Raw genomic sequence first — 25,145 nt, 5'->3', positions numbered from 1 at the left:
TGAGAGAGGGATGGTTTCCTTCCTTCAAAAGTCGTGCACATTGTCCCCAGACTCCCCACAGTACTTTAAGTAATACTTTTAAATCTTCGTTCTGCTCATTCTCAAACTCGACTGTGTGACAGGCTGCAGGAGGTGAAACCTCACTGCAAAAGTGAATTAATCACAAAACCATCCATCCCTGCATCCATCCATTTCAGGGTCACAGGGTTCTGCTGGAGCCGATCCAAGATCTCTTTGGGTTAAAGGCGGAGGTTGACTGCGTTGACCTCAACATCTTCTCAGTCTCAGGGTTTGGGGCAAAACCTTCAAAACATTTGCTTTTATAAAAGGTCTGCACGCCTTCCAATGGTGCATTTATCTGGGTTTGATAACCAGTACCACTTGGCCACAACTTACCATAATGGGGTAAACCCATAAATAAGGGGGTACTTGGTATTGATTAAATTCGTTTTTTTTGCCGAGGTTATGAGTTCAAGCCTCACCTGGAGCACTCAGTATAACCTACAGCAAAGTGGTTTACTTTGCTTTTGAGTAGACATCTGAAATATTTCTGTACTGTGGACGACAATCTTAAGTGCTCTTGTGAAACTGTTCGAGCTTCACCTGGAGCATTTCTGGACTGTACACAACATCTTCGGTCTGTTTTTCTACCAGACGTGGTTTCTTTCATCATAAGATGTAGACATTATCCCCCGAGTGATTTCTCCCGAATGGACTCTAATGTATTCAGTAACTTTTCCATAATTTTTATTGGGAAGCATATGATGGAAATGTTTCCTAACAGAATTAATTGAAATATGCTCCAAAACTAAATATTTAGGAGGAGCAAAACAAAATGTAAAGAAGAAAGACCTCGGTGAACAGAAATCCCTTTTATTGTCAATACAGCACACATACTCAAACTGATTGAAATACAAAAGTTTTCTCTCCTTCCAACCTTACAGTGAAACATAGAACATGTTACAGTAACACATACCCTCAGTACATGACATCTTATCTTTCCATGACTGACATCCTCCAATTATCAGTGTTGGTTAATACTTTCTTTCCAAAGAAACATCAATAAATAACCCAGAGTGACTTCATGCGGGTCAGACACATTTTTATGAATGTGACTTGTTACAGTTGTGTTGGAGTGAATACAAGATGCTTTAAAAGATTTGCTCATTGATCAAGGAAGAAGTGCTCTTCAAGTGTCGCAGCGTTGCATGACTCCAGCACAGATGCACGTTTTATTAAGATCCCTTTTATCTCGTCAAGCAACCCATTTAATCCAGCAGTGATCTCAAGGTTGCACCTTGCTAAATGTGATCCAACAGCACGATAAAAGAACACAAAATAGAAACATGACCTCCTTGGTAGAGGTGATAATAGCGTTCTACAGTAGATCCTCATTCATCGCTTTGGATCGCAGCATGAAATACATCCTCACGTCCCCTGATTATCACAGCTGGAATGTTCTGAACACGCTGGAGACAAGCAAACAAAACCACACACACACACGCACACACGCACACACACACGCACACGCACACGCACACGCACACGCACACGCTTTCAGACACTTTCGGGAATGCCACAAAGTTTCTGTTTTCAGTCATGACAACACTAAGAGGAGATCATACACATCCTCACACTATAAACAAGCAGGAACTTTTACGACAGCTCACATTTGCAATCTGCTTCGAAGCGCACTTGCGACAAATGAAATGACAGCTTTTTCCCACCGACGCACGATCTACTGCAACTACCACGTTAAGAACTGAAGGTGTAACGACTGCAGATCAGTGACATGTGGGGGACCCTCCATTCCTGCCCTCAGAAGTCTACTCTTTAAGGCAGCTTGAGAAATCTCCCGCAGACCCACCGACACGACTGGAAGTTTTATTCCAGCGAAAGCCGGCCAGCCCCACAACGCTAACTACCAGCTTTGAAATGCACATCACAGTTTGTGCATGCAAATACGTATGCAAGCCAATGACAACACAAGTATGACACACTGATTCACTGGCCCCGAACTGCCCCCTCCTTCCACCGGAACAGAGGGAAAGTCTTAAAAGATGCGTTAAAATGTTGATTTTTTTTTATTACTTTCTTTCTTTTTTTGTGTTTTTTTTTTCTTAATCTCATTTTTAAGAGAGGGCATTCGGAGCGAGAGGCTGCGAGTGCTTCTTCCTGGACATTCAGTCGACTTTCTTGCTGCGGAGTCGGAGCGTGTCCAGCAGGTATCTGCAGACGGAGCCGCTGTGTTGGGAGACGAGTGTGAGGAACTTCCCGTGGACGAGGGTCAGCAAGGTCTGGTGGCCCGTGGCCCACACCCGGTACCACGGCCCGTAGAACGGGTCGGACACGGCCGGACACAGCATGTTGTTCAGGTTGACCTCAGTCGCCTGGGGGACAACAAAGATTGAAGCAGTGATTTGATAAAGTTCATTTTGTCCACGGCTTTCCAATCTAACTTGCTGATTCTTTTCATCGGACAAGAATATTTAGGTTTTTAAATACCTGACATGTTTGGGCGATTACCTGACACGCTCTCTCCTACCTGGAGCATCCGGGAGGGGGGAACGGACAGCAGAGTGCGTGACTCACCTGTCAGGTTCACTCCTTTTAACATCAGCACACACACCATTCTGTGACTCTGATGAAGGCGGAAGTAATCGCAGAAACACGTCTGGTATTTCAAAACCTAAATATTCTTGTCCGACGAAAAGAATCAGCAAGAAAGATTAAAGCAGTGCGAGACCTAATCGGATACAAATGTAAATGTGACAAGTATTATTGGTGTGGATGAAGTTTCAACAAACGTCATGGTCACTTTCACTCTGCGTATCTTTATAAAATCATGAATTTCCTCTTGATTTTTCTACTCATGAAAAAACAAAAAAAAAACTTTCAAATGTGAGAACAAAATGTTTCTTTTTGGAAACATAGCAATTAATCTTGGCGCTCACATCAAAATAAATTGCCATTTAAATCTCTTTTTCCTGACGGGTCGTGTGGGAAGGCTCCCTTCAGACAAGCTGAAGTAATTTACCTTCCTAAGTGTACTGAGTGCATAAAAATTATTCTGTTCAGGCGTCCCTGTCTCGGAATATTATACGAGTTTTAATGGGGCTTATGCTTTTATATTTTAGTTGTGTTCTACAGTTGGGTGAAAGTACTAAGTACACATACTAAAATGCAGCGCTAGCCTGCTGAGGGACCTCTCAGGATTTTAACACTGTTCCCTTTGCTCCTCCTGTTGGTTGATGTCAAATATTACTGCAATTAAACTTTTTCTCTTGCGAGTCTCACAGGCAGGTTTGTCATCCCAGACCCCTGAGTCTGGTTCTGCTGGAGTGTTGTTGTACGTTTGTGGAATGCCCTTCACCGCGTGCACGCTCAGGATGGGGGACTGCACTGAAGTGAAGATTTAACCCGATCTGCTGGGTTCCTCTGCTCGGTTGCAGTTCTGAGATCTGGAACTACGCGCTATTGGAATAAACTGGAATAACTGAGTGACAGTGAAATGGACCGAACTGGATCGTCGATGACTGAACTTCATCAAACTTCTGTGTGAAATTCATTGAGATGATTTGTTTTGACCTGTCGCTACACAGACAAAGTTAATTTAATTGAAGTGAAATAAAACTGAGTGTAGCAGAGATGTTTTGTCACAAAAACAGCATCTGTGAAAGGCTGAGTTGTAGAGGAGTAAAGGTAGGAGGATCTCCACTTTGACAATGAATGTGTGAAGAAGAAGAAAAATCACTGAAATGTTTTACAAACAATGTTCCTTAAAAAGGAAAATGGGAGCTTAAAATTATACTACGCTATATTATACACTAAAGTTGGAAACGCCTTTCAAAACGTTATCGTGCAGAATAGCAGCCTTATATCCACCTGGTCTGGGCTCAGAGGCATCTGGGAAAGAAATGTGTGCTGTGTCAGAAGAATCCTGATCTGGTTTGGAAACAATGGCGCCTTGTGCTCCGGTCCGGGAATGAAAAGAGATCATCCAGACTGTCATCAGAGACGAGTCCAGAAGCCAGAGCCTCTGATGAGGTTGTACTCGAGCCTTTGGAAAAGGCCATTTACACGTCTGTGATGCCAACATTATTGGGGGAAAGTACACAGAGACTTCAGAGCAACATATGCTGCCTCGGAGGCAACAGCTTTCCCCGGGACGTCATGCAACATTCTGTTCACATCACAAAGACGTGATGAAGACGCGTGCATGAGCCTGCAGTCCTGATCTGTCCCCAACACAGCGTGTGAGGAGAAGTATGAAAAGAGAAATGCAACGACAAAGACCCAGTGCTGCTGCGCATCTTCAGACGTATTTGAAGGAAGAAATGGGACAAAATAAGTGAAACGTTTCACTGCTTTGTGTCCTCAATGCTAGAAAGCCTTTTAATTCTGGGAGAAGAGATGGAAACTTGCCAGAGAGGTGAAAAGTTGGCAAGTTTTTTTAATTTAAATTGATACATATTACCATATAAATCAAGTTGATAAAAAAAAAAACACATGAATTACCTTGAGTTCTGGGATATGTATATGATTTCTTTTTAAATTGCACTTTCCATCTGGTCCCAGGGTTTTCCGATTAAAGGCAGTGAATGTTTTCCTCTGAACACATGAAGTCAGGGCTTTTACTGCAGCTGCTTTCAGGGGAGAGTTTTCTGCATATTTCTGCTTCTAATTCGATGTTCAACAAGTGCAAATAAACTTGTTTGGACTTAAATCAGGTGATTAACTGTGAACAACATTGCACTATTTGACTGAATCTGAGGCGAGCTGAGCTTCAGCTGAGCTGCTGCTGTTAAGATTAGTCAGTTAACACGTGTAAATACATTTTAATTTGCTAATTCTTTTTGTCTGACAAGAGTTTTTAGGTTTTTTATAATACATGACATGTTTCGGCGATTCCTTTCGCATTCATCAGAGTCACAAGCACTGAAACATGTCAGGTATTTAAAAAAATCTAAAAATTCTTGTCCAACAAAAAGAATTAGCAAATTAAATTGTAAAGCCATGGAAAAAATGAACTTTATTAAATAATCATGAGTAAATAAAAGTGTAGCCGTCGTAAACACAGCGCTGGTCACGCTGTGATGTGGTCACATGGCGTGACAGATGACAGGTCGGTTTTTGAACCAACTCTTCACATTATTCTCTTCATCAATTTATATCAGTTTCATCCTCCTACATCTCTTAAAACTGACCAAACTCATTGTGATATGTTTGCAAAAAAGTTTATCATAAGCTCAATGCAAAGGAAGCTATGAGTTCGATACGGCTGTCGAGCCTCGAAAAATCCGCCGACCGTAAATGTTGGACTTAATTAACCTCTTCAGATGAAACCGGGGATAAAAAGTGAGATCCCTGCAGGTGTTTTGTGTGTGGAAGTAGCAGGAGATGGACAGCAGAGGGCTCCACCTTACCAGGCCGAGGACCTGCAGGAAGAGGAAATGATAGAGGAACAGGATGCCGGTGGAGAGCAGCGCCCACCACATGTCTCCCAGAGGCTCGGGCTTGTACACACCTGCAAAAAGAATCACTTTCAAAAAAAAGTCTGCAACAGTTTTCTAGTTAAAGAGACCACATGTGCAGGAAATGCATTTTGCAAACCAAACTGGGCCATGTGTTTAGTAGAAATGTGCAAAATACAAACGGATCAACTGATATGCCTTTCTACTTCCCTGTGTGTGCGTGTGTAGTTCTTCAAATGGACAGTGTAACCGCAGAAAAACTATTAACAGGATGTGTGTCAAACCAGCTTTTCCTGTTTGCTCGCTGGCACTTTTTGAGGAAGTGACATGAAAGGAGGATGAATTTAACATTTGTTTTGGTTGGACTCTGGTGTCACACTACTGATGAACAATGAGGCGTTTCTGACCTCAGGGTTTATGAGCAAGATCAACTTCCTCAAGCATTTTCACTACTTCTCCTCCCTCAAACAAACATGCTTTCCTTCTATGCCATCTGCTCTGAATTTTGGTTTGAAGATAACAGTTTCCACTCCTCTCCTGCTCCGCAGTTTATTCTTCCAAAATGTACTATCTTTGTAACTATTCTCTGGGGAAAAACAATCAAAACTGCAGAATTTGATGGACATGTAATCCAGATATGAACTTTGTTTCAGTTCCCAGGTGCAGAGCTGGAGGTGCTGCAGCTCATACCTGCAGGTTAACTCAACTGTAAATGTTTTACTCGGGCGGCCTCGTGATCTTTGCTCTGCAGCCTCTGGATCCTGCAGCTACAACAGAGGAAGCAGGATCCATTGTTTTGACACCGAGGAGAGCGTGGATTTTTATTTTGCACGAGTCTCGTCCCAGCTGTGTTTTTCCGTTTGGGCTTTGTGCATTTAGAAAAGCAGTTTAGAATAAGCACGACTCTGACGTGAGCGTCAGCAGCCAAACGCAGAGTAAAGCATGTACCCGCAGCATCATGTCATTAAGACCTCGCTCGGCTGAGGCTGAAAGCTTTTTCTATATTGTCAGAATGAAAACAAGATGATTGATCACTCACCTCCTTTCCTGAAAAGGTAAATAGGCACCAAGTACAGCATGGAGTGCTGGATGTAGTAGATCTCCTTTTCAAACGGTAGCTGAGGAGTAAACAGAATAAGCCTATAAACATGACAGAGCCAAAACACACAACAACAGATGCAACAGCATAAACACGGCGGATAAAACCTGAAGTAGTTATTTAAGTAAGACTATTACATTGTCTGTCAAGAATGAGGGATGATCTCTGCATTTTTTTGTTTTCTTTGATAAAAACAAACTGTTCTCTGTGAATAAATTCCAAGACTTTTTGTCTTTTAAAAGGTTTAATGTTCTAATTTGAAGGTTTTTACATGAAGAAGATGTGATGCCATTTATGAACAGGCTGCAGCATCGTATTCAGCACTTGCTGAGAAAGAAAAGAAGAAAAACAGTAACAAAGTCATATGTTTAAAAAGAAAATGTCAAGGACGGCATGGTTTCCTGTGAGACATTTTTTCTGTTTCTTAATAACCAAAAGGGAACTACAGATTAGAAAGAAAACCTTTGCTTCGCAATGATGAGGTGCTCTGTGGCAACCTCGCTGCTATTCGTGATATTGTGCTAACACTTTCCATATTTTGAGGAGTTTGAATTCTGTTTTCTTCACTGAAATCAGGTTTTAGGTTAATACATTACATAACGGGCCTGGTCCCCATCTGGAGCTGGAACTAAGAGCTTTCTTCTTCCACAAAAGCAGCAGGTATTTCTTTGTTGTAACAATGCTTCTTGGAAATAAATCTGATACTGTTGGGAAGCCTGTTTATTTCCCTCTTAAATGGAAACACATTTGTCGGGAACATGCATTTGTGGGATGGGCAGCAGAGCTGAGTATGTGGGTTGGGCCTGTGAAACATTTGCCAAATCTTCTCTCCCAATGCCAAACAGCCTTTTTTGCTGTTACTATTGACTCTTGTTATGAGATTGCGGCACCCCCAGTTGCTGCCAAATGCTGAAAAAACGAGGCTTGTCATCATTGGAGGCAATCTCAATGCAGAGAGACAAGGAGATGAGATTCTGCAATCACATTTCACCACAGTCTGGGACTGATCTATCCTCCAAGATGACAATACTTGCCCCCACAGAGCGGGATTTATCAGAGACAACCTTCAGATTTTTGGACTGGAGACTATGGAAAGGCCTGCCAGCAGTCCTGATCTCAACCCCTCTGAACAGTCCTGGGATCAGCTTAAACGTGCTGTTCATGCCAGAGTAACCAACACATCCACGTTGGCTGACTTGTGACAAATGTTGGTTGAAGAATTGGACACCATCCCAGAGCAGTGTGAGACCAGGCTGGTGACCAGCATGAGGAGGAGGGGCCAGGCTGTTGTGGCTGTGTATGCAGGGTGTCTACAGGTTTGACCAAGGTCAATTTAAGACTTTTTAATACCATTTTCAAAGAAAATTTAAGACAGTCACTAAGAAATCCAGCGCTGGGGTCAAGGTTGCCAGATCTGGCTGACAGGTTCCAGCCCAAACGCAATGTAAAACCCGCCAAAATAGTAAAAAAAAACAGCACAATTTCAAGTCATTTGAGCAAATGAAGCCAAAAAAAAGTTCAGGCTCCAAACAAAGACTACAATTAAATTGAGTAGATTAAAGCAAATAAAATATCAGTGTGTTTAATGTGTAAGTTTATACTTTTTTGTTAATAATTTCTCCTAAATATTTAGTAAAAATCAGGAAAAGCAACCCAAATCTATATTTTCCAGCCCAATTGGGCTGAAACTTGCCCAATCTGGCAACACAGATTTAGAACCTCCACATGAGATTCTGCTCAAAACTATGAAATAAACTTTTTAATGATGACTGGATACATTTATTCTAAAATTAAGATTAAAAAATGAAGACCCTTGGATTGAGATTTAAGACCAATTAAGACATTTAAAGACCTTATTTCAGGAAAATGGAATCTGAGACTTTTTAAGGACCCGCAGCCACCCTGGTATGGATCTTCTACACACTACTGAGGCTCCTGACTGTTAAATGAATACATTGTTAAATTCCTAATATGTATTCTTAAAACTAAACGAAATAAACAGGCTTTCCAACAGTTTATTGCCAAGAGGCACTGTTACAACAAAGAAATAATTTACCAAACACAATGATGTTGGAACCAATCACTTTTTATGCTAGAACATATTTATGATTGAAACAACCACAGCAACAAGAAAGTTCTATTTTGGTGTGACCTGTGAAGATTTGATGATGTTTCACAAAAATAAATAAATCTATAGTTAAACCATACAAGCGCCACACTATAAATGTCACACTCTTGACATGAGGGCGATAATACGGCCCAGCGCTGTCTCTCTGAACATATGAGGAGGGAGAGATGACGCCTGCCCTCTTGTTAAGCTGTCACGAGGCGTAAAACACATGAAGGACATGAATCTTTCCCTCGTTCAACTCTGAAACAGAACAAAGGATGCAGACTGTGGACAGGATCTGACGATAACCGATTACCTACCAGTCTGGTGTTGACGACTGGGAACATTAAAGCCAGTAGTGCTCCGTTCAACATGTGGACCTGCAGTCTGAAATCACACGGGGCAAAATTAAGTCAAAGCCAACGATGGGAGACATGATCAAAGTCATTAATACCAATGGGATTGTAAAAACCATATGAATAAAAAACACATCCCATTCATGAGGCTCACAGAGAATTACTTCCACATTTCATGCATCATTGCATTACTGACTCTCAGTGTTAGCTGGACCACATTAGGGCTGGGCGATATATCGAGATTTTAATATATATCGATATATTTTCAAACGCGATATGGTACGAGACAATATCGTTTATATCGATTTAAAAAAAATAAATAAATAAATAAATATTTTTTTTAAATTAAATTTTTTTTTTTTTATGATTTTGATATAGCTTATTTTGTGACAAATTGACTTGAATGTTTTATTTGAGATTTGCACAAATGTTTTGTTATTTGCACAACTGTCAACCTCAGTGGAAAAGTCTGCCTGTTACTGTCTACATTGTATTAATTGTTATGCAGGAAAGGGATATTTGTTTTGTTTTATTTTATTCAAGAAGCATTTTTATTCTATATATGCAGGCAGTTTATTTTTATTTCATTTGTTTTATACATTTTGATATTGTGCAGACCTCTGTTAATAAAGGAACCTGTGTGACATTTGGCACAAGGCTTTGTATTAAAACAGTTTTTTTAAGGATTTGCCTCAGAAAAAAAATTAAGCTAACAGAGATGCTATGCTATAATGCTTTGGGGGAAACCCCAATTATTGCACAGAAAAAATATCGAGATATATATCGAGTATCGCCATTCAGCTAGAAAATATCGAGATATGACTTTTGGTCCATATCGCCCAGCCCTAGACCACATCAGCGGTGAAAAGGAGGAACAGTGTCGTCCTCTCTGGTGATGTTACGAGCAGCTGTCTGTCATTCTTTGGCAAGGTCAGTGGCTAGCTGGAGTATTGATTTTGAAAGGTCAGGTCACAGATATTCCCCACCACGTGTAAGCTTTAGAGAGCTGACATTTCTTTACGGTACACAGAAATCATACAAAGTTTCCGTTATGAAACAGCGTTTTCCCCAAGTTCACTCATACTTAGTGTTTCCTGTAAATACAGTCGTGAGAAAATGAAACCACAACATGCTCCAATTCTAAGGTTCTCATGGAACAGGATGTAATATAAAGTCATCTGGTTCTCATTAGGTGTTAAGATTTGGAAAAAACAAAACAACCTCAAACCACCAACAACACATTATGCAATGTTGTTATTTATTAAAAAAGAAAAACTAAAAGGCAGAAAGCAGTGTGTGACAAACCATGTTCCCCCCATGATTCAAAGATCTGCAGATAAACTTTGGCATCATTAACCGGAAGTTGTCATTTCCTGTCTGACATCAGTTTCTCACATAGCTGTGGAGGAGTTTTGGCCCACTTTCATTTACAGTGTTGCTTCAGTTCTTAATAGTTTGCAAGGATTTCTTTTCTTTTAACACAGCTTTCTTAATGTCCTGGCACAGAATTTCAATCAGACTGAGGTTCACGGTGGAAAAAGAAAAGTTGCTACGGCCCGTTGTCGACCTGTCGGTGTGATTGAGTTCCAGGAATCAACTTCAGCCAAGTTTTAGTTGTCGGGGAGACGGCTTCACATCTGCCCCTAACAAACATTTAAGCTCCTGGTCGTCCGAGTTACTGAAAGGATCCCGGGTCCCGTAACTATGAATCAAGCCTGAACCGTTACCCTGCCACTCACGTGCTTGACAGTTACTTGGAGCCGTGTTTAGTTTTCATCCTCGGTGGTTTTGTCCGTTCAAAAGAACAGAAGTCCTTTTTTTTTGCCCTCACAACGTTTTAGAGAAAGTGTGGAACCATTTGTTTTTATAAAGAACATGCTGCCGTTCGAAACGAGCCATGACCGCCACCACATGTGTGAAGTGTAGTCTACACAGAGAATCTCATATTTGAGCAAATGTTTTTGTTACTTTTAAAAACCTGCAACATTTTAAATCTGTTATTTTAAGGTTGTAAAAAGTACTTTTAAAGAAATAAAATATTTTTAAAGTGAAGCAGTATGTAAATGCTGACAATAATTTGTTATGAAGGTGTAAAAGGAAGACCCTGAATACCCTGCTGACATTTAACCAATCAGAAAAACCACAACATCCTCTATATTTCAGAGAAAGTACTCTTGTCTTTAGCATTTGGAGGTGTGAAAAGTACCCCAGATAAGACTAAATGGCCTGTGGTGTGATGTCCACCTTAAAAGTGTTGACACGGGGAAACCCATGTTGCCTTTTATTGTGACCGCTGAGAAATCTAGCATGTCGAATTAAAAATCTAAAACCCAAGACCTTCCTGGCATTTACGACAGCAGGCTAATTCAATATATCGGCGAATGCAACAGGACGAGACGGAGCATCGTGACCGTGCGGGTTTACCTCTTCTAGAGCAAGATATATGTAAAGGAAATGGAAATCAATAATTCCATTTTCTTTCCTGAAGCTGATGTTTTTATTGGCCAGTGTGTCACATTTTTACGTCGCTACATCTGCTTGCTGTAACTGCTGACCGCTGACTGCAGCTGTGCCCTCCGCCACGCCCGGCGGCCATAAAACCACCTCCGATTTATGAATCTTTTTTAACTAAATCTTACATTTACTCTCTCATGAATAAATATAACTTTTCTGTCCAGGGGAACTGTAGAGGAGAGAAGACCGTGAACCCAAACAGAAGCATTAACAATAAAATATCTGTGGAAAAGACATTTTACTTTACAGAAGCAATTACTTTGGAGGTCCAAGACCTTTTTCTTTCTATGGAAACAAGAGACCATTTAAATTCATTTAAACCCCTGGCCAATCTCATATTCCAGTTGGTACTTAAGTTCATGATAACAAGCTCCTTTGCAAAGTTTACAGAACATGTGGATGAAATTAATAATGTAAGAAACTCAGTTGGCACAAATTTAAGTCAATGCTACCGACATACAGTTAGATTAAAAGACTATAAACACAGACATGAACTATGGTAAATATATTTACCTAAATACAACCATTGCAGTTTTACACGGAGGGCAGGCCAGCAGGAAGATCTGTTGAGAGAGATGATAAACCACATTATTACATGAAACCCGTATGGTCTTTATCGCACAGGTGAAGCGTTGTAAGAGCTCCAAGCTCTCAGTGCTGAAAGTAAACAAAACCTAAATACTTTAACAAGTGGGTGCTTGTGTAATCAGAGGTTTCTCCACGGCATCAGGCATCTTACTGCTTCTTCAAATCAAGAAAAGAAAAAAACATCTATAAAGAATTTGGGCAGGATTCAGGAGGACAGGTGAGGGGAGTGAGGAAATAATGGCTTTCTGTTACAGAATGACATGGAACCAAACCAGAATTAAATTCAGGGCTAAGAAAAACAAAACTGCATGTTATAATGGATGCCGTTTAGATTTATTGCAACTCCTATAAGATAATTCCTGAATGAATGTGATCTGGGCGATTCTGCAAACACGGGCTGCTTCAAAACAACATCCGTCACACGCAGGTCGGACGCTACAAGGCTGGAAAAAGAATTACAAGACGGTAATTTTGTTGTCCAAACAAACCACTTGCCAGAGCTGACAGGGCGGGTCAGCCCTTCCAGGTTCCTGAGATGGATTACCGGTACTGGTATCAATAGTCTGACTCAACAGATTTGTAACACTGGAGATGAGCAAACTGGCCTCTCAATCTGAGCGGCATTTGCTCCCACATTGTGCTTCCCTTGTGCCAGCTGATGATCACTAGTTTTTAAATGTGCTTCTTTTCAGGAAATATCCCCCGAGTTAGAGGCCTGCAAGATGACAACGGTGAGCTTTGATGAAGATGTAATCCTTCCCATCTTGTACTAAATGTGTGTATTAACTTTGAACTGACCAATTGGAGCAGAGTTGAGAGGCAGCTTTAACCTGCTATGAGGAAACGCTTCGGTCACGCCCACACCCAGCTCCAACTAGGGCTGTTCGATTGCGGTCGATGCGGTAGACCGGCTCGTGTTCCTTGCAAAAAACTTGCAAATGTGAATAGCAAATGTAATGACTGACATTACACACCTCTACCTCCTTCATGGGTTGCATTATTATTTAGCATGCAAAGACCCAGTTTAGTTTAATTAGAAAATGTCTTGTTTTATTTAATTGGAAATGTAACTTACTGTATGTTTGCAAGTGCTGATTTGCTGATTTTTTTTTTCAGAGATAAAACTTTATATTTTATTATATTTTTTAAAACTTTTTTTCAACTTATTTTACAGAGTTTTGCACTTTATTCATTCATTTTTGGTTTAATAAGAGCAAAGTTTGCACTTAAAGCCCAACGGGGCAAATGTTCAATAAAAAAACAGCATATTTGAAATCATTTCTTTGCCTTTTGTCAATTCACAAAATAATCGTAATCGAAAATCGGATTTTGAGAGAAAAAAATCGAGATTTTATTTTTGGGCAAAATCGAACAGCCCTAGCTCCAACCTTCTGGGTTGAGGCTCATACAGATCTACGGTTTGTTGCAGACTGGCTCTAACAACGGGGTCACCTCCATTCCTGATTCACCAAGACTTTACTGCATAACTATTAGCAGAAAATATAAAAATAATAACTTATCATGGTGTTAGCAACACAGACATGGGGCAGTAGGCTCCGCTGACTTTGATGTCCTGGGTATCAGCTGTTAAGGAGCTAATCATTGCTATACTTTTATATATAAGGCAATGCTTGGTCTGCTGCCTTCTTACATCTGCTCCTTGATTGTACAGAGAAGTCCTGGTTCTTACTTGCTACGTTCACAAGACTATACCTGTTGCTCTCTGTTCCTTTTGCCAGAACTGAACTGGGCAAAAGAGCCTTTGTTTATTCTGCTCCTTCAGCCTGGAACATATTACAAGATGACTGGAGGCTAACAGAGTTAATTTCTCTGAGAAATTTAAAAAAAAATGTCCGCAACTGTGTACATGTACAGTACGGGTCAGGAGACAAAAGAGCAATCTGCAACAAACATGGATATCTTTTTTTGAGAGTTGAAATGCTCATGTTGACATGGATTGCTTTTACTTTTAAAATAGTTTTAAACCACTAAAGTGTGGGCGTAATCTTAGTTTTGTGTCGGCCAATACACTTCTTGAGCAGTTTCATGGGGATTTAAGGTTGTGCATCTGTCACATGACGCAGTGCTGTGAAGACATTTAAAGGTGTGTGATGATATTATAGCGGTAAAGGGCCCAACAAAATCATGGAGAGCAATAAAGCAAACACAGGTATCTGCCATAGAAATGAACTGAGCTGTCACTGTAAGTGTTGAATAATGGAGAAAAATACTGGATTATCGGATGCACAGGGAAGAGAGCAACATTTACTCTCATCAACCTCGTCAGTGTAAATAGCATAAAAATATAATGCATCACTTTCACTTATCATCTAGTCACAGTCTTATACTCCTCATCAGCTGCTTGATCTAATGAGCGCAATAACTTTTAAAACTATGTAACTACTATAAACATGTGGCTTTTACTCTGAAACACTGTGATGCCTCCTTTTATGCATTTGCTTTAACAAGACGTCATCTGTCATCTACAGGGCTGAGCCTCTGGGAGGAAGGGGCAACTTGTTTATCACTCAGAAATGAAGACAAAGAGTTACTGACATTAGCTAATGTTTCCTAGATAATTAGCAAACTCTGGGTTTCCATGGCAGCATTATGAATTTAGAAAGTGTTCCTTGGAGAACGCCAGACAAGACTCGGATGTAGGCAGCATGTGAACCTTCATTGAGCAAGTGTTCAGGCTTAAAAGATGAAGGAGTTTAATTACTCAGTGCAATCCTCTGGGTTTATTCAGAATGACGCTGTCGCTGTTCTTCCTAACAAACAAACCTCTAAACGTGGCAACGCTTTAGAAAGGAAGGGTGGAAGACAGTGGACACTATCTGCAACTGAGGTGTGAAAGTGTTAATACGAGAATGACCTCACGAGGAAGAAAGGTGTGAGAACTAACAGTCACCAGATACATTTCTGGACTAGGGGCAATATTAAATATTTCTTTCCTCTTTCTCTCCTCATTTATTTATAGTTGTAGTTTAGTGTTTATATGATCAGAATCTCCTTTAATTACAACAGCGTATGTCTGGATCCCAACTGCTGCATCGGCTCTCCTGGGACTGGGAAATAGATTTCATGCAAATTATTGGGGGAGCTTTGATAATTGATAAAAAAAACAATTGATTGGGGATCCTTGTTGTGTTACTGCTGCAAAAACCTTAACTGATCCAATTTTCTTGTGTGACCTGGTCCAGTTAAAAATGGTATGATGTTAAAATCAAACCTATTTCAGAAAAAGACAATTTCCTGTGTGGTGTGCTGACTGAGGAAGTCACTAGCTTAATATAAGCAACCTGAGCACCGCAAAACATGATGGGAGGGGGCGGGACGGGGCTTTGCAGACCTGGGCTTTTGTTTTTTAGGTCTCACCTAAAACTTTGAAGAGATAAAAAGAGCTACAGGAGAGTTTACCAACCAACATGGCTTTCAGAAAATTCAATGAGCGATTAAGGACAGAAGGACAGAATTAGATTATACACAAAACAAGAGTTGGTGGAAGTTCTTTCGTAGATTGAGTTGTTTTGATGTTCCTGCAAGACAACAATGAAGCTCAATCTGACTACATACATACATTAATGTTTTTAGCATGTCATGTGACCATTGGGATGTCAATCTGGGGCATTGAACTTTTGTGAAACACACATCCATCCATTAAGATCCACCATTGTTCCTGCTGACTTTGCTCATGACGCTGCGCCGCTCACGGTCAGATTCGGCGTCATCACAGTCTTCCGGGTCTTCATAGCCCTGCTCTGTAGCAGTTTATATGGAAATGTATGAGGGAGATTAAGAGACTAAGCCCATATTTAATGAAAACAGAAGTGAATTTCCTATTTAAGAGGGAACAAGCAGTTACAAAGGCATTGTATCAGCTGTTGATTTACTGTAATCTCTGTAAAATGGTAATGATTTCAAGTGCAAATAGATGTGAAGAAATAAAAGCTATATTTTAAAAGATCTCTTTGTGCAACATTGGCTTAAATCTCAGAAATGACATGTATCTGACTGATTTCACACAATCAACTCTGGCTCCCGCCCAAATGGCCCATTCAATACCGAAGCTAAACATCTCACGTTGTAATAACATTAGGCCTATGCAGACTTTGTTGCCTAAAGGAAAACTAATGCTGTTAAAAACAAATCTCCATCCATTCTAGATGATGACATGTTGCTGTAACAACCAGCTAAGCTCAGCCATTAGCTCCCAGCCAGCGAAACACTTTCACGCTAGCTGCACAGGGGGGTAAAATAGTGGCCGAAGATGTCACCATGAATTCCCTTAATGTGAACTGAGAGCTTTTCACCTTTTACAACAGCAGGGGAACCAGAGTTTCAGCAGGTTTCCTGCATTCTTGGAGGTTAGTTACGTATCAGATGGTTTACAATGCAGGACAGACATGCTGCTCCTGCAGGATTCACATTCATGTTGCAACAGCTGCACCGATGCTGGGACTTCAACTCTATTATTCTTTTTAAAGCCACACAGAAAGTTCATCAAGACTGAAAAAGGGAAATCAAAAAAGTGTTTGACTGGTTATCAGGACCAATTATGGCACTCCTCACTTATATGGGACATTCAGAGAATTATATTTCTCATTTTGTGCCTCTCCTTTATGTTTTGAAACATGAAGCCCTGGACATGTCCTGTTTCAAAACATGTCATAATTAATGACATACAGCTTTGATTGGTCATTGAGAATCCAGAGTTTCACCAGAGTTTCCAAGACCATGTCGAACTAGGAGCGGTGGCAGAAACTGTCACAACATTCCCAGAAACGTCTGAATCCATAAGGCTGCCTTCAAACACTAGTACTAGCAGCCCCAGCAGATTTCCCTCAGTAACTTCATCTTGGGGATTTCTCTGTGTAATTAAGACCATCTGCCTCTGTAAATAATTACCAGATTCAAGAGTTCTCCTCGCCCTCTCCAGGGCAAAACAATTTTGTCATCTCTCTCCACAACCTATCTGCAGCAACAATAGAAGAATCCGTCTCACATGACCTCCACATTACACTTATAATGCTTAAAGCAGGCTCCATGCAATACAATTAACTCTTGCGTCCATGTCTCACTCTTCTACAGCTGATGTTATCTAATACTGCAGCAAACTGATCTCAATGCCACCGACTATCTTATTTCCTCCCCTTGCTCTCCTCAGTTCCAAAGTAATGTGGAAGAAAAAGATTTGCACAATGCTTCAGGTGAGGACAGCGGGGTGCAAGGACAGCATTTATTCCAGGGTACAAATGAAGTGTTATAACCACCTCCATAAAATTAGGGTTAGATGATATAAACTGATAGACGTATGCACTTCTAGGTAACTTTAACGGCATGTTTTGAGGCCGCTCTTGGCTTTCTTAATTGATTTTTGAGATTCTTTTACAGCAGCTGCATGCATTCTACCAACATATCGATTTAACACAACGATAATCAAATTACCAACCCTATTAACTATACTTCCGTTTTACAAGTGGAGCCATAAGTTTGATCTGTTCTGCATTGCTACAGCTGAGAAAGTACATGAGGATGTGTTGAGTAATGAAGCCGAAGTGGTTTGATAATCTGAAGATACTGAAATGTATTGACAAATTTTCAATTTGAAAAATTAAATCCTTTTAAAGCTGCAGCAGAAACTCCAAGGGCCTTTTTTGCAAAGTGATGTGATATTACTACCTGCAGCATGTGATAATATTTATCAGCAGTCTCCCTGTTATCTTCTTACTTTAAACGAGCCATAAACTCAGTCATGCGGGCTGCCCTGCTGAGATCTATGCGGGAAGGAAGCTCCGTGGATTTTCAGATGAAGGGCTTGAGCTTGTCAACAAAACAACCAAAAAGGTCATCTTTGTCCTTGAAAAACAGTAAACACAGCACTATAGACACTCCCTTTCTTAAACTTTAACAGGCATATGACTGGACAGCATTTTCACAGTAATTAAACATGTAATCATTTAACAGGGAATCGTGGTGCCAGTGTCATAACAGGCTCAGTTATGAGTCCTGGCTTGCAGAGATGAGCTCAGGCAGATAAAAGACAAGGGGACTTGATTTCATGTTATTGCAGATGTTTTTAAATCATCTTTATGGGCCAAATCCTGCATTTAGACAGAGTGGTCTTGACAAATAATCAGTCAGGGCTAAGTTCAACTCATCTTTGCCTGTTACATAAACTCTAATCATGAATTTCAGCTTGCATGGTATATCTAATTTATTCAAAATTATATGGATAAAAACCCTTTCTAAGCCTCCATGCACCGTCGTCCAGGACGTCCACACCAGATGGCATCTGGTTCTCGTCTTGTTTATAGAAGTAACCCCACCCATATCAGCTGCACTCAAGTGAAAAAAACATGACAGTAAACTGGTAAGTGTGACATCTCCCGAAGTGACAGCTCTTGCGTTATGTTCTGCAAAACATACCAGACATTCATACCGTGGGGTTTAAAGGAGCCGCTCATCACTCATCAGACAGAGACCTCAAGCTGCGGGACTTTCTCACCTTGTATCGAGTGATGCATGCTTACCTGCTGTGTCAGGCGTGTGTGATAACGGGCACAGGCTCTACATGGGTTAAATTGTGACTAAGATGAATATTTATTGGGTAAAATAAACACCAGTTTCACAAAAATGCTGCAAATCTTAAAAACACCGGTGCATACCATGTACTTAGGACTAAAGGCAGTGTTCCCCAGCCGTTGTAAGAACATGTAGGATTCATCAATAGTATCTATTGCCCTCTTGTAGACAAGTTGTTAAAGGCTGTACTAAGCTCAGTGAGCCGTAGCAGCACTTGGCTCTGCATGTCTCCCCTCACATCATAAGAAACTGAACAGGTAGCTACATTTCTCAGCTTATCAAGTGTCATATAACTAGTTACTCTGAACTCAAAATCATTGCGAGTATTGGAGCGGGGCAAGCGCACAGGAGATGAGAAGAATGGCTTTTAGGGAGGTTTCCACAATCCTTAATAATTGTTTTGATCGGTGAGTTTTCCTCAGCTCTGAAAAGGATTAAAATGAAGTGGCCACACCCAAACACTGGGGATCCAAACTCCAGCAGCCTGGAATCATTATGAGTCCGTGTGGACTGACGCATTCAATGTTCAAGAGAGGAAGAACCTTCAAAGAACAATCACCCCTGCCAAGATGCCAAACATTCAACACATAAAAAAAAAAAAAAAAAGATTATTCTGTGAAAGTATACAGTGTACTGCTTGGCAAAAAAAAAAAAAACAACAAAAAAACAGTCACCACCTGGATTTAATTACGGAAACGTGGGAAAGCCTCCCATCGGAAAATTACTGCAGGAAGTCTTTCAGCTGGTCTTTTAACCCTAACAAATGCAGGGAGGAGCTTCTCATTTCTTCAACAAACATCTCAAGGACGGTTATGGAAAATGTTTTGCTCTTTTGGGTCGTATTATATGCAACAAGCAAACAAAACAAAATTGCTGAAACTACTAAAACTGGATTAAAAACTGTCCAAATCATCGCAACCTGGAGGGACAGTGGTGAACCACCATCTTCAGAAAACAAATAAATGGGTTTTGCAAATAATTGTGAATCATCAGATGAGAAATGAGTTAAATATCAGGATAAGAAGAGTTGTTTGATAAGGTAATGCACTCATCCAAGCCTGTGGAGGTAGTATTATGATATGGGATTACTTCAGTTGGTCTCCAGTGAGTCTTTATATGGTCTTCACATAATCTCTGTGTGAAAGTGGCTTCTGGCATTCTTTTTCTAAATGGGCTCAGTATATCTCATCATCAAAATGAGATTTTAAAGCAAGACTGGGTGCTAATAAATTAAATGTTGCATAACACTCATTTTATTTGGGGTTGCCCAAGTCTGAAAATGTATCATTCAGTAACCAGTTGAGATTTACAAAGTAATATTAGATCATAGATACAGATCAGAGTAAAACTGTCCAGCTTCCCCATCTTTATTTACACCCGGCTCCACAACATGATGGATTTGCTGTACATTAGAAAAATATAAGGTGCAAAACTGTACCACCAAAAAAAATTGCTGGTAACAGAGTGGCAAAGATATGGTTAAAAATATTGTTTTTGAACTGCATCAAACTGATATTTCCACAAAAGCATGTCACAAATATTCATTAAGAACCCAGGAAATCCTGTTAGTTTTTGAAATAAGGAAATAAGCCTCTAGCCTCTAAACCTCTTCCAAAGAAACTCTTGCACGGCACTGCTGTGCCCACAAACACCACATTGGGCAAAGCAAGAATTACACATTTTGCTGCACTCGTTCTTCTGACAACACACAGTCAAGCTTCAGCAAGCCCTTGTTCCTATTCCAGGCAAGAAATTAACACCTGGAGCCAATCCCCACTGAGATACGTTCCTGATGAAAACAACAGCTTCTCGTTAGCTGCTTTCAAATGTGAAACACAGGTTGTACAACTTCCCTTTACAAAAATATTTAATTTAATTTGCTTTTCTGATCACGCTCGTTCCTCATTAGATTGAAGAATACCTACAATGTGCCATGTCATCTTGTCTGCGGCTACCGTCAGCTCTTCACAGACCCTGTGAATCATTAGAGGCCTCTGGTTATCCTAGTCCCACCCCAACAATATTACTCATCCTGAATCTCACATAGATGATAAATAGATAGCAGTGCAGTTTGCTGTGACCTGCTGCCATTACCTGGAGTATATAATCGTGATCTGTGAAAGATCTGTGGTCAGAAAGCCAGGATGTGTCAAAGAAAAACATGCAGCAACTGCAAAACTTTAACCTACATGAGACTTTGTGATCACTCTGTGATCTGCTCTCTAAACTCTCCATGTCTCTGGTTAGAAATGTAATCCATTTGATTTGTAATTGGAAGTTTTTGTCAGGCTAAAATTAAAAGCTTTCGGAGCCTATTTAAAGGAACCAAAAAGTAATGAGGTAATAAGTGATTCTAAGAAACTGCTGCCTCAAAGCAAGCAGGTTCCTGGTATATGTGTAGAGTTTTCCGTGTTCTCCCCGTGCTTGTGTGGGTTTTCCCCAAGTACTCCGCCCTCCTCCCAAAAACATGTGGATAATTGGAGATACTAAATAGTCATTTTGAATGTGGCTCTTTGTCTATATGTGGCCCTGCGATGCACTAGCGCCCTCCAGGACGTACCCTGAACTTCTCCCGAAGAGAGCCAGGATAGATTATAGCAGATCCCTGTGACCTTGAATTGAAATATGCGAGTATAGATAATGGATAGATGGTTGCAAAATAAAAAACTACTTCTCCCCAGAACTGAGGGAGGATGAGGTCAGGCTCATAAAAACCACATGCCATATGACAGAAAACCAAACTATTGTCTCTGTCTGCCCCTCAGTTTTATGGGAAAGTTGATAAATACTTGTGTGTCTCCAGTAACACACCCTTTTAATCCTATGTTTGTGTGCAGAAACGCACTAAATATCATCTGATTAAAGTGGGTCTTAGTATTATGCAAAGTACAACAACAGATGATCCGTAACATTTGTTTTGTTTTTTTTCCCCTCTGTGCTTCTGTTTATTTAACAAAAATTAAGCCAAAAACAGTCAAAACTCATGTAGGCGATAACAAGGATCAGTTTTTTTCCTAAGAGGCTAATTTGCATTCAGGTGATGCTAATCATCAGTCTTTGATGCAGACCTCCATAAAAGTAAATATTTTGGTAGTTTGCTGGTCCATGACAGAATGTCAAGAGGGAAAGACATAAGCCTCATTTTTGGAAATGGCTTTTAAATAATTTAAAAACAATATGAAGTACAGTGTTCTAGACTGAGAAAGATTCACAAGTGAAAAGCAATCAAGATAGTTGCCAATATTCTTAGTAGTGGATGTCCCAGCATGTTTTCCCTGAGGTCAGATTGTGAAATACAAAAATAAAAAGTAAAAGAATAAAAAGCCCATACCTACATGTCAGACCCTGCAGGCTATAACTGGGCATGTTAAATGTTAATGCCCACGACATCACAATTAGAAGAGGACTAAACTGGTAGAGTTTGTTTGGAAAGGTTGCCAGGAGAAAGTATATTTTGTGTAAACAGAATATGGAAGTACAACCCAGGCATAAAAAAACAAACTCCAGTGGAGTTGTTTGACTTTGTGCCCAATTCTCAGACAGCACTTCAGCAAAAACACCTTGTACCATCTGTCAAACAGGACAGTGGTGAAGATTTGGGGTCGTTTTGAAGCAACAGGACCCCGAACTTCTCTTTATACTGTCTAAAATATTTTAGAGGAAAACGTGAGTCTCTGTCCATTATATAACCCATTAAAAATTGGATCAAGCAACAGGACACTGATCTAAAACATCAGCAAACCTTCATCTGGATAGATGAACAATATGGTTCAAGGTTATAGAAGTCGAAATCCCAACCTCCATTCTACAGAAATGCAGAGGCTTTACCTTGATACAGCAGTACATAAGTCAATGCCTAAAAAACAAAACTAACTGGAAGAATTTTGAATAAAAAAGTGGGTAAAAAGAAAAAAGAAATTCCCCACAACGATCTGACACAGATAAAAGTTGCATAGAAAAAACTGCAACAACTTATTGCTACTGAAGGTGAATCTACAAACTACTGAAACGTGGAGTTACTTAGTTTTGTCCACATTATCTTCGATTATTTTAGTTTAATAAATTAGGACACAGTGGGGGGGAATATATATGTGTATATATATATATATATATATATATATATATATATATATATATATATATATACACACACATATACACACACATGGATGGATTCAGAATTAAAACAATGTCCAAACATTAACCAGTTTAAAAACAAATATAAAAACATGATTTTCACGAGGTACAGAGGAAGGGGTTTAGCGGCTTTTAGGGGCATGAAGATAACACTTTTGGGTGAATGGGTAGATTTGTTTATATTTATGTACAGAAATGGGCAGCTAATTATATGTGTGCGCACACACATATATATATATATATATATATATATATATATATATATATATATATATATATATATATATATGTGTGTGTGATTATGTGTGAAAGCAGATATACACATAGATATAGAGCAGATGCAGTTAATAGAGACAGTATAGTGTAAATAAGTATATTTATATAATTATTTATATGGGCATGTGTGTACAAATATATAGAAATATTCAACTATGTGTATAGGTATGTGTGTGAGTATAATTACAGTATATAATAATAATAATAATACTGTTATTTAGCAGTGTGAGTACAGTGTGTGAGTATTCATAAATACGGGTTAAATGATTAGTGAATGGGGGTAGGATTAAATAAGTTTACACTTCTTCCTACTCCTTTTTGCACATGTAAATTAAGATATCAAGTGTTAAAGGACGAAATTCTTTGTTTTGTTTTCTTAAACTTCTCTTGAAGTGTTGTTTTTTTACATGTACAAAAATAAATCAAATCAATATATACACACACACACACACACACACACACACACACACACACACACACACACACACACACACACACACACACAAAGTGTATTTGCTTACTATTTAGGCCCCCTGTGGTCAGAATTACTGCACACCAAAAACATAACCATGCTGAATGCAAACATGCAGTAGTCTCACCACCCATCAGATCTTACCTGAACCATGGTCACGACATGGCAGGGATTGAGCAGATATATCACAGTCTTGGTCGCAAACTTAAACCCAACCTCAACTCCAAAAGTCATGCAAAGAGCCACCAGCAACAGGTTCTTGCCGAGACTGTCCTCTTTGGCTCTCCCGCAGTCCCTGCCGACCTGCCTGACCTCCCTGGCCAGCCTGATGTTCCTGAGCGCAGCTGCGATCTCCAGCAGCGAGATGAGCACGATCACCAGGCTCTCCCCGACGCGCTGCCGCGGCGCCAGGAAGGCGGCGCACTCGGGGCCCCCGTTGCCCTCGAACTTGGGGTCCACCCCGCCGTAGATCCAGTCCAGCAGGCTGTAAATGTTATACCGGGACATATTCCTCTTCTCGTGCTGGAAAAGATACGAACAAGACGGAATAAGAGACGCGACGCCGCCGACTTCTTGGCGAAACATGAACAGCGGGGTGTCGTGGTCCTAGTTCGCCTCGTGGCTGGAGGCGAACTCGTCAGCGGCCGGAGGCAGCTGTTGTCAAGGGAACCGAGCTGCAGCCTCGCTCCCTGCACCTTCCTGCAACACCTGGACCGCTGGCGGGGACGGTCAAGCTGCTGTTAGGGCCGTTTCAAGCATTATAAACATCCCAGTTGAGGATTCGTATTCATGTAATGTTTTAGGTAGTTTGCTTACAGGCTGTATTAAGGCAAATAACCAACATGTACAACCCGCAGAAGGTATGCTAGTGTAGCTTCAAAACCTCAGTGAGGGGTTTCCCTGACGCCCTGGGTTAGGGCTTGCAGGTTGCACACCGCGAGAAGGGAAAGTCATTAACGCATACGATCCAAATAGTTATGACACGGTTTTCCTTTGGTGTATTGAACTTCAAATTAAGTTATCAATTCAGCAATGTTCAATGGTTTATAAAAGTTTTAATATAGTTAAATAATCAACGACTGTGTTGTTTAACTCTTTCTGGAAGTTAAAGATGAGGGCATATTTATATAGCGGTGACGCTTTCTGTGGTGCGTTCGAGGACAATCTGGAAACTTCAGAATTGGTGATGTTGCCTTTGAGAAATGCAGTGCATTCTCGTTGTACCCCAAAGTACTTTCCAAAGACCACGTCCACTGCTTCAGGGTTTTTTCTAACTCTTAACGGTGTTTCAACACATATTGAACGATGGGATTAAATGATTCGTTTATCAGGTTTTTTTTTTACACAAAAAGAAATCTTCAAATAAAATTATGTAATCAGTAAGATTTTTTTTCATACAATCTGTCTTGTTCTGCACTGAAACATACGTCAAAAAAATCATTTGATTCATTACTCGTTTGCAAAAGAGGCCAAAGAACACACACACACACACACACACACACACACACACACACACACACACACACACACACAC

General features: G+C 40.3%; 1 protein-coding gene across 1 annotated transcript; it reads right to left on the bottom strand.

The window, feature by feature from the left end:
* Positions 1-863: 863 nt before the first annotated feature.
* LOC133459769 (transmembrane protein 164) lies at positions 864-24,485 on the bottom strand. Its single transcript, XM_061740050.1, has 6 exons — positions 23,756-24,485; positions 12,067-12,116; positions 9,004-9,070; positions 6,514-6,592; positions 5,427-5,527; positions 864-2,390 (listed from the first exon to the last, which is right to left on the bottom strand). Exons 1-6 carry the CDS (start codon positions 24,194-24,196, stop codon positions 2,184-2,186), a joined length of 945 nt encoding a protein of 314 aa, XP_061596034.1. The 5' UTR covers positions 24,197-24,485; the 3' UTR covers positions 864-2,183.
* Between the last annotated feature and the right edge of the window lie 660 nt (positions 24,486-25,145).

Source organism: Cololabis saira, chromosome 14 (assembly GCF_033807715.1).
Source record: "Cololabis saira isolate AMF1-May2022 chromosome 14, fColSai1.1, whole genome shotgun sequence".
NCBI classification, from domain to species: Eukaryota; Metazoa; Chordata; class Actinopteri; order Beloniformes; family Belonidae; genus Cololabis; species Cololabis saira.
This window is presented reverse-complemented; position numbering and strand designations above follow the sequence as displayed.

Bases quoted from the DNA above. Each gene is read 5' to 3' on its own strand.
- LOC133459769 (XM_061740050.1), bottom strand. From the start codon at position 24,196: ATGTTTCGCCAAGAAGTCGGCGGCGTCGCGTCTCTTATTCCGTCTTGT. The intron at 12,117-23,755 runs GTAAGATCTGAT...CTCTCTCAACAG, and splicing joins ATGTCGTGACCATGGTTCAG to ATCTTCCTGCTGGCCTGCCC. The intron at 2,391-5,426 runs GTAAGGTGGAGC...GTTGTCCCCCAG, and splicing joins TCCTGCAGGTCCTCGGCCTG to GCGACTGAGGTCAACCTGAA.